This window comes from Phalaenopsis equestris, unplaced genomic scaffold (genome assembly GCF_001263595.1).
Source record: "Phalaenopsis equestris unplaced genomic scaffold, ASM126359v1 Scaffold000598, whole genome shotgun sequence".
Classification (NCBI taxonomy): domain Eukaryota; kingdom Viridiplantae; phylum Streptophyta; class Magnoliopsida; order Asparagales; family Orchidaceae; genus Phalaenopsis; species Phalaenopsis equestris.
The window spans coordinates 254165-272433 of NW_018165038.1; the positions used below are offsets into that span (position 1 = coordinate 254165).

At 37.3% G+C, this 18269-nt stretch overlaps 1 protein-coding gene across 1 annotated transcript in view; it reads left to right on the forward strand.

Moving 5' to 3' along the window:
- LOC110029616 (protein CHROMATIN REMODELING 35) overlaps nucleotides 1-18269 on the forward strand; it is a 77834-nt gene that overhangs the window by 46230 nt on the left and 13335 nt on the right. Inside the window, exon 3 of the mRNA XM_020731987.1 lies at nucleotides 4724-5014. Coding sequence (XP_020587646.1) covers nucleotides 4724-5014 — 291 coding nt within the window. The remainder of the gene's footprint in view (nucleotides 1-4723; nucleotides 5015-18269) is intronic.

The following is an 18269-nucleotide window of genomic DNA, read 5'->3' on the forward strand; positions in this document are numbered from 1 at the left end:
ATATATATATATTAATGGACCCCTCCGGTTCCATCATCGGAGAATTGAGCTTTTTGAGCTCTGTTAATTCTAACCCGCTTACAGAAAATTGGGTTCATAGTTGATATTATTTGAGTTTTGAAGATAGACTTTGATTTTTTATTTTGAAGGTGGACCCCTCCGGTTGAAATCTTCAGCCAATTGACCATCATCAAGGAATTGATTTTTTCGAGTCCTGTCAGAGGATTATGTTCATAGTATATATTATTTGAATATATTTAAAAAACTTTAAAACTTGATTTTGAAAATAGGCCGCTCCGGTTGAAACCTTCAGTCAACTCGACCATCATCGGAGAATGATTGAAATTTATATATCATTAAGAGCACTAGTCCTGTCAACTTCAATTCTCATGAGGAGGATCAAACTAGATTAGTGGGGGCTCAATCTTATCAACACCGGTCTATGTAAGGAGGATCAGATTAGCCAGAGTAGAGGTTCAATCTTGTCAACTCCGGTCCTTGTAGGGAGGAGGATCAGGTTGGCCAAAGTATAGGAATTACGACCTCACCCTATTGGCAAGGCAACCCATTGCACGCGCAACATTCTCAGACGTATAAGCATGAATATTTAGAGGCACGTCGAAGCATATGCGGGTGCTTCATACTTGTTAATTTTGAGCGATTTTAATGGGATTTATTATTATTTGCACGAGTGTATTATCATTATGATTTGTGCAAATATTTTCATCTAAGCTTTTGGTTTCCCCTTTGTCCGCTCGTGTGGTTGGGATAGCGGATCCGATGGTGAACATATGCAAAACTTCCCTTTAATCGCCTCAATATCACCTTTTGTCTTCTTTTAGATGCTTGTTGCAGATCTGATGGCGAATATATGCGAAGCTTCCCTTAGAGTGTCTCAGTATCGTCTTCTGTCCGCTTTTAGATGCTTGTTGTGGATCTAGTGGCGAAGTAGACGTTCTAGACTGTGATTGCATATTTGGAATTATATATCTCTCCTATGCTTTGTTCTCATTTGAATGTTCAAGTGGACCCCCCATAAGTTTCATTCGAGCTTGTTAATGAGTCGTCGAGTCCCTTGTGAGTCGCTGATTCAATATATTATTTAATTTATTGCTCTTTTATGACTGATATTCACACAAAATCTGACAACTTTTCGGCAGCCTTCTGATGTCATCCCTATTTTGGGGGCTACATCGAGGGTCTGGGCCTACCCATCACACCAAGTAAGCCTTGTATGCTTGGCTTGCGCCACGACGTTAAAAAGTGTATCCTGCCAAGCAAAGAAATGCGTGTACAAGTTTTAAAAAATACAACAAGATCTTCCGCACGCTAAGAAAAGAGTTTACAAATGTTACCTGTGCAATCTCATACACCTGTAACATATTTCCCCTCCACGTCAAGAAAGACGCGTATAGGTACTTAATTTAGAATTGTTTATTGCATCTTGATCGTCGCGTGCGAGCTTCATCCTACCACACTATGAAAAGCGTATATAGGGCTCTCTTCGACTCGTCAAAATAAATATTTCTGTAGCTTTTTGATTCATCCACTACGTCGCAAGTGCCACGTACGAGTTTCGCCTCACCATACTAAGAAAAGTGTGTATAGGATTGCGCTCGACAAGCCAAATGTACCGCGATAGATATTTTAAAAGTTGCGAGCATTATACCTTTGCAAAGATTTTGGCAGACCTGTACAAGTTTCTCATACAAACTTGCGCCCTCCTTTTCGCACCATAATCATAACAACATTTACTTTCAGCGGAAATTAATATCTAAGCAAGCTCAAGCAAGATTTCTAATGAATAGAAAATCTGGTACCTTCCTCTTTTTTTTTTAACGTGAATGTTTTTGTTGGAGGGTTGAGCAAGTTGAATGCAGGGGAAAAACTTATTTTTTGATGGGAAAATAAGATTCTGTGCGAGGGGATGGGGGGTTCTAGCCTCGGTTTACAGGGTGGATTGGTGGATGTTTGAACACGAGAGATGTTTTGGTTTGTTGTGGCTTTCGGTAAAGAAGAAAGCTTGGAAACAAGATGAGGCCATGGTGGGAGGAGCAGCAGGCAGAGGGAGTTGTGGGAGGAGTAGCAGGTAGAGGGAGTTGCGGGAGGAATATCACACAGAGAGAATGAGTTACACTGGATTTGGCCATCGACGGGAGTAGGAGAGTTGTGGGTGCTTGGGGGTTGCAGGAAAATAACAAGGGGAAGAAGAGAGAGAGAGGATGGAGGAGGCGTTGTGGGGTTGTCAGCAAGAGCCTGGTCGAAGTTTTGCCGGAGAGAGGAGGGAGATGGGCTTGTTGATTCTGCGGGTAGGAGGGCTCGGCGGCAGTAGCTTGATGATCAGAGGTGGGTTGGAGAGGAGGTGAGGTGGTTGCATAAGAGGAACGATGAGAAGAAGGTTGGTCGCCGGAGTCTCACCGGAGTAGGGGAAGAGGAACTTTGGCTTTGGGGCTTTGAGCGGCGGAGGTAGATGCGGGTTGAGCATAAGTGAGATAGATGAAGTGGGATTAGGACTTGCGGCTATAATAGGAGAAAGGGTGCTTCTTAGATTAGTGAAAAAACAAAATTTTAATTCATTTTTTTATATTATTTTAGAAGAGTTTGCAGACTCTCATTGTATGGAGAGGGAGGTGGACACACGGGCAAAAAATTGGTATGAAATGATTAGGTGGTGGCTTGCAAGGGAAGAATGCATATATTTTTTATTTTTAATTTTAATTTATGCCCCAATTTACGTGTTAGCAACTCGTGCATGAAATTCCAATAATTGGATGTCCTCCCTAGGTAAAGTTGATGTTCGGGACATACTCATGCGATCCGTTTTGCAATCAAAGGCCTTTTTAGCGACCTTGTTGACGATCAAGATGATTTGAGCCTGAATTATGTACTTCGTGCCGTCAGCCTACCATTTCACTGTGCTCGTTCCTTTTAACTATAAAAGACTGTTGGCTAATTTCGATGTTTCAAATGCAACAGAGGAGTCTGTTTTCGAAATGGGTATTATTTAGATCAATTTAGGCGATTGTCAAGATGTTCCAGTTGATCGCACAATGTTGCATTTATTGTTTGCTGCTCTCACCATTTTTGATGGACTCATCTTGTGGAATGTATGTTAGGGTCAACAACTATTACTTGTGTTCGAACAGGAGGATAGACCAAGTATTTTTTCCATTTCAGTTGAATTACATTAGGGATCAATTTTAAGCCCATAGCTTTTTGCTTTAGTTTTGGATGCTCTTACTGGACTTTACAGGAGGATATACATTGGTTTATGCTTTTCACTGATGATATCTTTTTTGTGGATAAGAGTAGAAAAAGTGTTCAGGAAAAACTTGAATTATGGAGGTCTACATTAGAGTTTAAATGCCTTTGTTTGAGTAGATAAAAAATTGAATACAAGGATTGCAGCTTAAGCAGTGGTATAGATCTAGTAGTAGAGTTATAATAATGGGTGATCAAATCATTAAAATGTGTGAATGTTTTAGATGCCTTGGGTCTACTGTTCGAAGTGATGTTGATATATATCGGGATGCTATTAGTAGAATTCATGTTGGATGGTTGGAGTGGAGGAATGCATCGTGCCTATTATGTGAAAGAAAAGTACCGCTTGGACATAAAGTAAAATTTTATAAGATGGTGGTGAGACTCGCAATGCTTTATGGCTCAGAATGTTGGCCTTTAAAAGAGAAGCATAAAACCAAGTTAAGTTATGCTGAGATGAGAATGCTTAAGTGGATGAGTGGTTTGACACTTGCGACAAAATGCCAAACAAATGTATCCTTGAAAGGCTTGTAGCTCCAGTGGCATACAAAATTATGGAACGTCTTCTTAGATGGTTTGATCACATTAAACGTCGACCACCTGATGATCCTATTTGGAGACTAAATGCTTTAGTTTCAACTTATATTAAAAAAGGTTGAGGTAGACCTAAACAGTCTTGGCCATATTGTATAAAAAATGACCTTAATTTATTAGAACTAAATAAAAATATGACACTTAATAGGACACAATGTTGAAAAATGATTCATATAGCTGACCCCACGTGGTAGGATAAAAGCTTGTTGTTGTTGTTTATTTTATTTATTTTTCACTGGCACCAAATTCTTCTTTTTGAAGCAAACCCAACACATTTTTTACTTTGACTGCTTTGCTCGTTAAGAAAACTTATCATTATTATCAGAATTTAAAGCTTGATTTAGCCGCCAGCATTATACATATAATTGATTTCATATATTCAATATACACAGTTGTTTGTTCATGCATATGTGATGGGCAGATATGTAATGATGTATTTTTTTACTATTCGTGAAAAGCTACTTTATACACCACTATTCGAGAAAAACTTCTTCTGACGCATGATAATACGATTGAAACAATGCTTTTGGGTTCTAATACTGTTCACATTTCATAGTACTGTTACGTCTTAATGATTCTATTGGTTATAGCATTGGATATCATACCTGAACTACGATATTATCACCAAAATTTTTCGTTGAAAGATAGTACTTCATTGCTGGACGAATTTGATTTTATAATATTTGCTTTTGATGAGAGAATTATCTTGATTCTATTGATGTGAAAATGTAAATTTCATTATCTGATTTATAATAGAAGTGATAAACTTTCTGTTTGATGTATGAACAATCGTTTGATTAAAGTGGTATTTTTCCTTTTTTTTTATTTTTTTTGGCGAAAAGTCATTTGTTTGTTTTGTTATTTGTAGAGCCAACTTCTCACATTCCAAGATAACAAGGATCTAGCTTCTCTTTCTAGTCCAACAAAAAAGCAGAAAAGGATGAAAAAAAATAGAAAAGAGAAAAAGGAGAAAAAAGAGAAAGATGTTGAAAAAGAGAAAAAACTCGATGTCAGTACAACACCCTCAATTCCATTGTTGAGTAGTGCTGATCATTCACCGCAAATGTTGCATCAAAATCAAGATGATGTGGAAGTAACAGAGAGTGATGGCTTAGAGGATCTTTGGAATGACATGTCTTTAGCTATTGAATTTTCGAAGGTATAGTGTTGTAATCGACGTATATTTTTCTTTCTAGATAATTGAACACTTACCATTTAAGAGCTAATATGAATCCTATTTATACATGCCTTATTTTAATTCTTTTTTTTAAATTTCTACTGTTTATCTTTTGTTGGAGTTAACTAAATTTTTTCTGTTGTATTTGTTTCGGTTGCAAGAACAAAGCTTAAGCACACATAAACCCCAAGGTAGTCCCCTAACCTGACCATTTGTATGACGCTAATTTAGTTTTTGAGTATATTATTTCTCAAATTTAGTATATCAATTGTACAATGTTAGTTTTAGAAATTGTAATACAAATTTATCTCAATTTAGTCATCCGACCGTACAAAATTAATCTCAATTTTGTTTTGGAGACACTCTTTTTGATCAATTTTATATTATCAAAGGTCCAAATGGGAGAAATATAATATTGTGGGAGTAAAATGGCCACATACAAATAATGGAGAGATCATTTTAGGATTTAAATATAATCCAATGCTTAGTTTTTTTACACTCAATTGGACACAATGGAGAAAAATGATTCATATAGCTGAACCCATTACAAAGGCTTCTTCTTGTTGTTGTTGTAATGCTCAATTTTTTTTGCGTTTGATATGCGGTGTATTAAAAATAGGTTTATTTGATGCATGAAACTCCAGCTTAGGAGGGGTGTAATGTTCACAACTTTATTATTGCATTGTGAGGATTTCAACCTAATTTTGGTTAAAACCTATCTTTGAGATTGGCCCTTCTGTTAGGATATCCTATGAATAAAAGCATTTGGAAGAACTTGCAGGGTGAAACGTTTATATAGTTTAGGGAGTTTGGCAGCTCAGGCCCTATTTCCCCGCTTTAGTTCTTGATTTTTCTTCCTGGGTGTGTTATGCTGCTTTTTATTATGCCTTGCAGAATATGAATCTTTACATGCTGCAAGCTGAATCTGTTTGGAAATCAGGTGATTCCATCTGCTTGATTCTGATAAGGTTTGGTTGGGTGTTAGAATTTGTAAACACTAGTGCCAGCACCTATCATTGCATAGGCTGAGTAACAAATACACGTCGCCGGATTTGATATGCATGTTGGATAACCCAAATTATTCTTACATTCATTGATGAATATTCTATCTATCTTGTATTTAAGAGTTTTATCTAGCAAGTTATAAGTCAAAGTCAACTAATTATTTAGTTTCATATAGAAACCTAGGTGGCATTCATTTGAACAACTAATTGAAATTTTGTTGATCTCAATAAATGTGTCACAAAGTTGGTGTTAGAGCGAACCGGGATTTGACCATACAACCCAATTTGTAGTCCTAAAATGGTATTCAAGTGCAATTTGATAGTTCATGATTTTGATACGATCCAAAAGCGAAAACAACGGCCAAACAACAAATAAATTGCTATAGATAGGCGGGGAACTCAAATGAGGGCTTATTTTACTAATGCCAATGAAAAAAATTAAGATAGAATGTTGATCTACTGTTCGAGGGATAGATTGTCTCTTCACAAATCCTAGATGCTTTTAGGAACACCGCGACAAAAGGGAAACTGTAGCCAAACAAAACATAACCCAAACCCAAGATGATTAGCCTTAATATAACCCTTCCAAAAACTCTTCAAATTTTCCTCCAAAAACTCTAAAAACTCTCCCCAAAACTCCCCTTAATTTTTTTCCTTTGCATACTTGATTAGAGCCTTAGTGGGACCCTCATGGGGGCTGGCTGCATCAGGGTTTTCCTTCCTCTCTTGCTGAATTGGTCGGCCACTAGAAGACTGGGGTCGGCTGGGTCCAGACCAACCCATCCCCCTCCCTCGGAAGTTTCCACCCCTCTCTCGGAGTGCTAAGGGGGAGCTCTTGGTGATAGATGCTTTCCTCCTCGACACCTTCTCATTTGATCTCATTCCCTTCTAATTTGGCCAACGATTCTGTGATTAACTCTTGGTTAGGGTTTTTAATGTGAGCCGTTAGATGGGTCTTGGATTGCATCTTCAAGAGCCTCTTCATCATTTCCTTCATGCTCCCAAATTGATTTTTTATTTGGTTTTTTATGGAAGAATATCTATCTTCCATGACGGTGAACCTTTCCTCATTTTCCGATATAATTTGCCATATTTCTCCTTCTAACACATCCAGTTTCTTTGCTTTCATTCTTCTAAGATCTCGCTTTGATACTAATTTGATATTATCTGAAACCGTAAACAATGACCAAACATCGAATAAATTGCAATAGAGAGGTGGGGAACTCAAAACAGAGCTGATTTTACTAATACCAACGAAAGCAAATGAGATACAACGTTGATCTACTGTTGAAAAGGTAGATTGTCTCTTCACAAACCCTATATGCCGCTAGAAATACCACAACAACAACAACAACAACAAAGCCTTAATCCCACTACGTGGGGTCGGCTACATGAATCCTTTTTCTCCATTACGTCTTATTTAGTGTCATATTTTCATTTAGTTCTAGTAAATTAAGATCATTTTTAATATAATAAGCCCAAGTCTTCCCAGGTCTACCTCTGCCTTTCTTAACACAAGTCGACCGACCCACCCCGAATTTTAGTGTTATGAAGTGATCCAAAAGCAGTTTTTTTTAATCCACCTTGAAGGCAAGATGCTTCTTTGGGAGGGGATTATTGTTACTCCGGTTAGGAAACAGGTCCAGACATTGCTGTTTTGGACCCAGTCGACCGACCCACCCCGAATTTTAGTGGCCAATTGGGAGGGCGAAAAATTCTAGTTCAGCCACAAAGGATTCCAGTGGGGCCCACTAAGGCTCTAATGACATATTCAAGGAGGAGAAATTATAGGGGGGGGGGGGGGGGAGTTTTGGGGGAGGTTTGAAGAGTTTTTGGAAGGGAAGTTTTGGGGGAGAAATTTTGAAGAGTTTTTGAGAGGGTCATATTAGGGCTAATAACATAGAGTTTGGTCTATGCTTTGTTTGTGCTGTGATTTTTCTTTTCTTATAGTGTTCCTAGCAGTGTCTAGGGTTTGGGGAGAGACGATGTACCTCCGAACAGTAGATCAAAGTTATATCTTGTTTGCTTTCATTAGTATGAGTAAACTCAATTCTCTTTTGATTTCCCCTACCTATTTATTGCGATTTATTCGCTGTTTGGTCGCTGTTTTTTGTTGCAGATTGTATCAATTTTTTTGGGGAAAAGTTTGAAGAGTCTTAGGGGGAAAGTTTGTAGAGTTTTTGGGAGGCTTATATTAGGGCTAATAATCTAGGGTTTGGGTTATATTTTGTTTGGGCTGTAATTTTTTTTCTCGTGGTGTTCCTAGTGGAGTCTAGGATTTTTGGAGAGATGATCTACTTCTCAAACAGTCAATGGTGTACCCTGTTTTCTTTTGTTGTTATTAATAAAATCAGGCCTCTTTTGAGTTCTCCTACCTCTCTATTGCAATTTATTTGTTGTTTGGTCGCTGTTTTCGGTTCCGGATCATATCAAATTTGTGTTAGAGTAGATAGGTCATGACCTATGTCAAAGCCTCTTTGTTTTGTTCAAATGACAATATTTGGCGAAATACATGCAAGAAATGGTAAAAGAAAATTTGGGTGCATGCATGCACGTCAATGCACATGCACACAGGTCATACAAATGCATTGAATCCAGAAAAAAAGAGAAGAAAATAAAAATAAAAATAAAAATATTTACTTGCATGATCCACATCTCAACTTTCACAGATCACACACGTTGCCTCCTTCCATGATTCACTAACATGAAGTTTTTCTCTTGCTCAACCACAACTACAATTATTCTCCCCTGCACGACTTTTACACTTTTAATTGCTCTCACTGTTCTGCACCTAATAATGCACTCCACCTTCACTATCCTCTCACATCAACCAGCTTTAGTAGGACTCTGTACTGTCCCTTATCTCACCCTCCACTTCTCACCATTGCTGAACCACTCATTTCCACGCATGCCAAGCATACAAATTCTAATGCTTGCAGTTTATGCACTCATTTTCATCAACATACAAGATCCCCTTCTATGCTTGCAGCCCCATCCACAGCTTCTCCCCGTTGCCTTTGAATTTATATGACCCTCTCAATGCTTGCTCTCTATCACTCTTCTAATGCAAGATTTGTCTTTCCTAACTCACTTGCAAGAGCACCTATTTTCCCAATATGTTTTTTTTGCATGTAAAAATGGAAAAATTGGTCCTCCCAGCATTTTATCTTACCACTTATCTTCTCTCTGCTTATGATTACTCTTTATCCCCCCTAGCACGTCTGCTTGTGTAAGTCGACAACAATTATATTCTTCTTGAGTTTCTCATCTATCTGAGCTCCATGGTATGTAGCATGCCTCACCCTACAAGGGCAGTGTCAGGAGAAGACTTCAGCATTGCTTGCGGTGTAAATCATGCCTCATCCCACCATGGAATCTTTTGATGGAAGTTTTGTAGTCTTGTTACGAGAAAACCGACAAAAATTAAGGCATGTTACCGCCCCTTTTTTATCTCACTTTTCCTTCCATCTTTATTGCTTTACAATATCTCCACTACATATGAATTGAGAAAAAATTCCCAAATTGTAACTTCTTGAGCATTGGTGGCAGTAAGATTTTGCTGAAATTCTTTATTCATAATGAATGAATCTCTAAAGCTTTAAATTTTTTTTGGTTCAAGGTACATTAAGATTTTCTGAGATTTAAAGTTTGAAAGAAAAAATAAACTTGATGAAATTATGTTTAATACACTCATTTTTAATCAAGTGGCGGAGGCTGCTTAAAATTTAGCTAACAATTTATAACTCTTTGTGACACGGGGAGTCCCGCGTGTTAAGCTGGCTTTTCACCTGCATGCCTGGATCAAATCGGTCTATGCCTTTGCTTGCTTTGTGCTGGCCGGTCCTTTGAGTTCGCTTCTAGTTATACTATTATTATAAATTTGTTTTCGTAGGAGTTAAGGGTTAGTTTTTGTCGTATGTTGTTCGGGCAGCTGAAGGCATCGGTGTCTGCCCTTCGAGGGTTATATCCTAGGATCGAGTGATGCCTTGTTTGTACCTTGCTCCCGAGGTGGTGTTTATCCTTCTCCAAGCCTTTTGCATTGCTTCCAGCTTCCCTTCCATTGCCACTGTTGGCCACATAACCTTTCTACCATTCTGCTGCTGCCCCAAAAACTGCAAACTGCTGCTGTTTGGTCTGCCGTTCATTGCTGTCCACCCTTCTGCATTGCTGCTGCAGCCCCAATCTGCAAGCTGCTGCTGTTTGGCCTGCCGTTCCTTGCTGTACCCCCTCCTATCTTGCTGCTACCGCCCAAAACAGCAAGGTTCCGCTGTTTGTCTTGCTGTTTTCCTGCTGTTCCTGCTTTTTACTGCTTGCTGCAGTTCAGGACAGCAAGACACTGTCGTGTGGCTGTTTCCCCTCAGTCCAACCCTTTACTACCTTGCCGCAGCCTTTCCAAATCCCTAACGGCCAACACCACCACCACTTTAGCTTCGCCTTAGTTGCGTGTAATGTCATGTTGTTATTATTTCTCATTTAAGTTTGTTGGTTGTAATTTCTTATTTGATTTCAGTAATAATATTTTATTTTCCCATTATTGTTTGGTTAACTCCTGTATCATTTTGATTTTTTAATAAGGATTGAATGGAGCCAAGCTCTTAAGCATATAGTTTTCTGCATATGTACTCTCTATTGTATAAAAAGAGAAGTGACTTCTCATAAAGTTGTCAAAAAAAAAATCTTTTGAAAGATTTATTTATCAATAAAATAAGGTTAAATGTTCCCTGAACTGTTTTTATGGGCTTGTTGGATTTTTTTGAACTAGATTGGATGAGTTAGTCTACTATTTTGGACCAAATTTGCTGAGTTAAGGGAATAAATTGTACAAATAGCATAGTTTAGGATTACCCCCCAAATAATTAGTCCAGGGATCATTTTGGCCTTTTTTTAAATCCATATATTGACACATAATCAAAGAATATCTGATAAAATAACTTCATGGAATGCATCGAGTGCTTTAATTTGGCCTATAAAGCATGTTACAGCTCGTTTAAGCAATAAAAGTAATTTCATACACGATGCACTAACACGATATTGGTGTTGTTAAAATCAATGAATGTGTTTGTAGAACTTAGAGGAGAATCTCTATTATTTTCTCATTAAGTAAATAATAAATATACATACAACTTAGACTAACGCTCATATAGCTGGACGAAAATTCAAACAATGTGATAAAAAGGAAAGAAATGAAAACACAATAATGGATAACTAAGGGAGAATAATTTCTCTCCCTCAAATATAATTACGGACCTATAGTTTCTTAAACCGGATATGCATATCAACACTTTCCCTTATGTTGAGTTGTATATATCATACATCTCAAACTTGTTGCTGAGATCACTGAAGTGGCCCTTGAGGAAGAGCTTTAGTAAGAATGTCAGAAATTTGATGCTGAGTTGGGATATAGAATAGCCGAACAACCCCTCCATTGATATTCTCAAAGATAAAGTGCTTGCCAATCTCTATATGTTCAGTCTAATCATGGTGTACCGAATTTTTTGAAATGTTGATGGTTGATTAGTTATCATTGAATATCTTAATAGTGCTTTAGTTTTCCATGTGAAGTCCTATCAGTAGCTTTTTTAGGCACATCCCTTCACAAATTTCTTGGTTTAAGACACGATACTCGAATTCAGCATTATTTCTTGCCACCACAGCTTGTTTTTTATTTCTCCAAGTAACAATGTTGCCAAAGAACTTGTGGTTGACTTTTTATCAGTTAGTTCTTTTGCCCAGCTAACATCAGTGTAGATTTCAATTCACGGATCTCAGTCTTTTTGAATATGAATCCATGTCATGGAGTCATCTTTAGGTACCTCAAAATTCGAAGGACCGCTTCTAAATGATTTTCATTTGAATCCTTCATATGTTGGCTCACTACGCTCAGTAAAAGTAATGTCAGGTCTTGTATGTGACAGATAAATAAGTTGCCTTATAAGTCTTTCATACCTCCCTTTTCCAACTGTTAGTTTATCCTCTCATTTTGATGCTCGTTGATTGGGATTCATAGGAGTATCTTTTGGTTTGCATCCCAATATTTTTTGTCTCGTTTAATAAGTCGATGATATATTTTCTCCGGGATATGACATTTACTTCTTTGGATCTAGTTCTATTCCCAAGAAATATCTTATAGTTCCAAGATCTTTAATCTCAACTCAGAGACCATTGTTCTTTTGATTGTTTCAAGTTTGTTTACGTCATTGTCTGTAAGAATAATGTCATCTACATAGACAATAAGGATGATTATTATACATTCTTGATTTGATTTCACAAACAAATTGTGATTGACCTAACACTAATAGTTCCTATTGGCAAGAATATGCTCGGTGAACCTTTCAAATCATGCTCTGAGAGATTGTTTTAACTCATACAATAATTTCTTTAGTTTACACACCAGCTTATATCTTAATATAAGTGCACATATAAAACTTAGGCTATATATGAACCATTAAGCAAAGCTGTAAGTTGGACGGTTCAGGGTTTAAGAGCGGTGATGACAAAGTCATCCGCTAATAAAAAAGAATAATATTGCATCCTACGACATCGGGACCTGACCCAGGGACCTGGTGAGAATGTAGGATGACAATATTATTCACTGACACTAAGACTAGCGAGAACCCTTGCCTTTTTAGGTTGTTGGCAATTCTAGCCCGACAATGTGATTGACATGTGGACGGTATTTTCAAAACATATAAAGATAATATAAATATAAAACAAAACAAAATATATCTCTTATAAAACAAATACTTTTGACTACTAAATGAAATTCTACTTTTAAATGCATGACAAACCGTAACCTTTGAATGATACAATTTAAATGGTTCTCGTCAAAAAATTGTCCTCCTAAGATTGTCTTGTTGGAAATTTTTAGTTGAATGTAGGGTTTTATATACATGAATGACCGCTGGTTGCCTTTGGAGTATTTTGGGAATAATTAAGTTGAACCTACCCCGACTTGAATGCTTACGGTTTTCTTCGATTTTCCGTGTGTTTCCTACGGTTTTCTTTGAGTTTTTGTGAGTTACTTTCAGTTTTCTTCGAGTTTTTCATGTGATGTTTTGTCATTTATTCTTTTATATATAAATGTATGTTTGTCCCGCCTGTTAATTTCTCTACTATACTCGTTTATTTTTACCTGCGGCACTAACCCCATTTGCTGGAGCAGTAGACACGCCAGACACACAAGTTTATTTTTCACTTACTGCTTTTTTTCGCCTTTACTGCACTTCCTTATGGTATATCTTGTTCATACATGCTTTAAATTAATTGCAAGACCTTCAGAATAGAGAACAATAGTATGTTTACTTAAGGTGGATCGCTATGAAACACTAAACCTAAAACTGCTACTACGTGAAGTATGGAGCAATCTTTCGTGGGTAGCACATCGAAGATTTAGTGGACGAAGGATGATGATCTGCAACAGTAAAACAAGTCTACGTCGGCTATACATTTTCTTAGTTTAAATAACCCATAGGATTTCGAGGTAGTTTGCCTAGTGCGACATAAATCTCCACTTTATCTTTTAGGCTTTTGGACATCGTGCAATATAAATCCTAACTCGCCTTAGGATTCCGATTTTGTCGTCCGATACGACTTAAATCCTCCTATCTTCTAGGTTATTTGCATAATTGAATATTATGCAAATGTAAGCCCTAAATAATAATTGACAGGATTGAAATTTAAATAAATTCGCTTCTAAAATTTAAAACCCAACTATAGGATAGTTTGGGAAGTCATCGAGGTCCACCTCAAAATCTTTGACATCCCTTATTCTGCCCTCCTTTGGACTCCAAAATAACTGTTCCCATTGGAGTCATTCTCTTCTGATTTTCGTATGTCTAACCGTGAAAGCCTAAACATTAAATTCTTGAAGACAGAACCATTAATCTTAATCGAGAATTTTCATAAGTGACTCTTATCATTTAAGATGTAATTAACTATAGAGGTTTGCCTTTCTAGGGAATTTTAGAACCCATGTAAAATAAACCTATCTATTCCTTATATTAGGTAGGAGAACTTGTCAGTTATACATAAAGTGTTCCGCAGGCTAAATGGATATCACAAAACTCTTTAGTTTGGGTGGTTAAGCCTACTACAAGTGATATACTTATCCTTCGGGGCAATGTATTACTTGTGGTATCACGCTCAACCATCTAAACTATTGAATATGTGAGATCTATTTGGTCTCATTTTTTTCAAGAATTAAAATATTATTTTCTCATTTATTTCAAAAATCAAAATACTATTTTTTAAAATCACAATTACCCATATATATTAAATTAAATCTAAATTATTTTTGAATTTCCGGTCGACAAGCTTGTGTCTTATTGAAAGCCAACATTATAAAACCCAATTAATAAGGCTGACATAAATTTAGAAAACTCTTCAAGTTAGCTTAAACCAATCTGGCCCTCTTTCTTATAGGGTAAGATCATAAAGGTGCATAACTGGGCTTTCCTCATCCTTGATATTGTAAATTTTATTTTTAAGGATTCTAATTGATACAAGTCTTCCATAATTAGTTTAGGATTCCCATGGATGTATCCCTCATACCAATTAGCTTTTAACTCTCATTTTTGCAAGTTTCATTCCAATCAATTTAGGCTGCAAAATTCCAATAATCTTTCAAATCAAATCTTGTGCTTTCTAACAGATGGAAGCCCATCCCAACCTAAACTCTATCTATTGTTATGTTAAAAAGACCACCAATTAAGTTATTGTGCTCCTGCTTGATGAAGGTCTCATGTGGTCTTTTGTATGACTCTCAATCTCAATCAGTTTCCTTGTGTGACTCCTGTGCTTGCGCTCCCTATATCAATGTCCTCATTCTCCCTTGCAAGCCTTTGTTGACAATAAGCTTTTAGCTTGATTTCATTTCTTGCCCTCAACTCCTCTTTATTGATAAAACCTTTTGCAGAGTTTGTGAGATATATAGCTCTTTTGCTTCGCGCATGCTTTTTCGTTAAACCTTGTCCATATATATGAGTGGCCTCAACCGTTGTTGATTCCTTTTGCCTTGGATTTTATGCAACCTTCCCAGCTAGCTTATTTTGCTGTTCTTCTCACATAGGCTACTCTTTTCCCAACTTATTCATCCAACCACCTCTTCTTAGCCTGACTACTTTCGCTCATTGGGAAGCAAAAGGAAATTGAGTTTGCCTTCCTTGCTCATACCTCATCCTATAGTGTGATTTCTATACTCCTTCCTCTCTACAATCGCAGCACAACCACTTGTTCATGCATAACGCTTCACTAAACTGTTGACAACATGTACAACTTCCTTGAACTCCACATTTCTCTCTCTCTCTCTCTCTCTCTCTCACACAAACACACACACTCGCGCGTACGGAAGATCATGCATCACTCACGATAACAATTGTTGGGGTATGCTTCATAGCATTTCCTGCAATATAAATTGTGCCACACTATATTGTGTTATCTTTCTGAATAACTTGTAGCTTTCTAGATACAAAAAAATGATCAAAATTCATAAAAGGATGCCGCTTTCTCAATCTCAATTAATGCATGCCTTAAACCTCTGTGATGTTGATCATTCCTCTCCTTTCTATGACATTTGTCAAGGCGAGCCTCACAGCCTTCTTGAAAGAGAAAGAGAAGGGTGGAGATGCCACCTGGGTGAGCCTCCTATAGCCATCTTTTTGCAGATAAATCATGCCTTACCCTACTTTGGCTTGTATTAAGATGAGCTTGTAGTTTTATTAACACTAAATAATCAACGGGAGGTGCTGTCTATTTTTTATTTTACCTTTCCAACCTCTTCATGCTTAACAACATTTCCAAAATAAATAATTAAAAAAACCCTCGATTATAATTATGTTAAAATTGTTGGCACCAATCTTGTGTTGAATTTCTTTACAGATTTAACGAGTATATCAAAATCTTTGAATACCCCATGATTCTAAAGACACTTGGATTTTCTCAAATGTTTAAACTGTCTGACCTGTGAAAATTTGGGTTTATTTAAATGGAGTAAACTCGTATGGTTGACCAAGTCAATATGGGTAACATGTAAGTTAATCTACAAATATTATTTCTTTTATGATTATTGATAAGAATTGCATGGAGCCAATTTGTGAACATGTAAGTGATGCATGAAACAATCCAACCGGGCCTGGTTCGGCAAGTTTACACTAATTGTTGTGGGTCATGGTTTCTCTCAAGCCCAATTTAATCACACGATGTTATTCTTATAGTCATCTGATGACCGTATTGCTATCCTCATCGTCTATGTTGATGACATCATTCTCACAAGTGATGATCAGTCGGCCTTAGAATCTTTCAAAAGCATCCTGGTTGCATCCTTTAAGGTGAAGGATTTGGATTCTCTCATTTCTTTCCTTGGTATGTTAGTAGCTCGGTCCTCTAAAGGCATTAGTCATTCCCAATGCAAATATGTGATTGATTTACTGACTGAAATAAAATTGCTGTTGTGCAAACTAGTAGCTGTTTCAATGGATCTCAATGAGAAATTAACAGACTTCACAATGTCGTTATGGTGAACAAGACATACTGCCAACATCTAATGGGGAAAAATCATATATCTCGCCTATATGCGTCTAGACATCTGTCATGCTATTGGTAATGTTAATCAGTTCATGCATGATGCCTAAGAGCATCACCTCACTGTTGTCCGTCGGATTTTCCACTATTTAAAAGACACATCGAGTTCAGGTTTGTTATTCTCTCTTCACTCCTCTCGCTCCATTGTCATTTATACGAACGTCGATTAGGTCGAGTTCATCCATGATTGACGATCTATTGCTTTTTCGTCTAGGGAAACCTTATCACGTGGAAAAGCGAAAAACAGTCAGTGGTTGCTCGCAACAGTGTTGAAGCTGAGTTTCAGTTTGTCTCTTAGAGCATATGAAGTCATCTGGTTGCGCATCATGCTCCGCGAGTTACGTGTGCTGGTCTCCGTTCCTTTGCAACTGTTTTGTGACAATAAGGCCACTATTAGTATTGCAAATAATTTGATTCAACATGATCATATCAAACATATTGAGATTGACTATCATTTTATCAAGAAGAAGCTTAATTTGGGGGAAGTTTGTGTTCCTTTATTTCCATCCATAGGTCAACTCGTGGATATTCTCACAAAGAATCTTCTTCGGCCGCTGTTTGACAATTTTAAGTCCAAGTTGAACATGATTGACATCTATTCTTCAACTTGAGGGGGAGTATTAAAAGTTATTTCTATTTATTTTATTGCCATTTCTATTATTTTCATTTCTATGTTTATGTCATTCTTTTTTATCCTTCGGGTGTTATTAGGAGTGATTTGGGTATTATACTTTTTCTTTTATATAACCCTTGTATCTTGTTTTAATATCCTATTCAATATCAATAATAGTATTATGCTTAATTCAAAATTCTACAATAAGCAAGTATGATTTTACAATTTTTTGTTAAAGATCGTGATCATCGCTTTTATCAAGCCACTTTCGCCAGTCAAAGACATGTTGGTTGTTCGTCTTTTTTTTTTCTCACTAGAAGGACATGGACGAAATCAACGAATCTTAATTTGCCTTTGATGACCTTATGTTGACCTCATTTTTAGTGAGGTCTTAGTCTCCTACTCTTAGAACCTAGGATCTAGCTTTAGGAGTTCTTATTGAACATCCTAGCGGACTAGCAATGGAGTCTACCTCCCGTAGAACTTCAAGCCATTTCTCGACTCATTTTTGTGAAGAACTCGCATGAGTGGTTCCAAGCACTCAACTTCTAGTTGCAAGGACTAAAGACCAACATGTAGAGGGCCCGAAAATGAGTTCCCATAGGATCAGATGACCATAGGTGAACCCTTTGTGACTCGATTACTCACGAACGCCGCAATTCACACACTCGCTGCACCACACACGATTTTGGCTTAAATAGACTCGTCTGTCGGCAAACTCTTCCGGACGACCCCGGATAACGAAACGGACCACGCCGACGCGTCCGGAACGTCAACTTTAGCTAAGAAGGACACCCATATTGCTGTGGTTCCACACTCGCGCGAACTGCACGGATATCGATGCACCTTTTTTTTAGCAGTGTGCGGGCCCGGGCTTAACTCAGGTCCGACTGGAGTTTGATTCAGGCTGAACGCGGGCTAGGCACCAGCTCACCTAAATTTGAAATTCAAATTTCAAAATTCAAATGGATTATTTAATTTTTGTCTTAATTAAGATTAATTCAGGAGTTAATTATTTCCATTTATTTCCTGCCCCTGCATT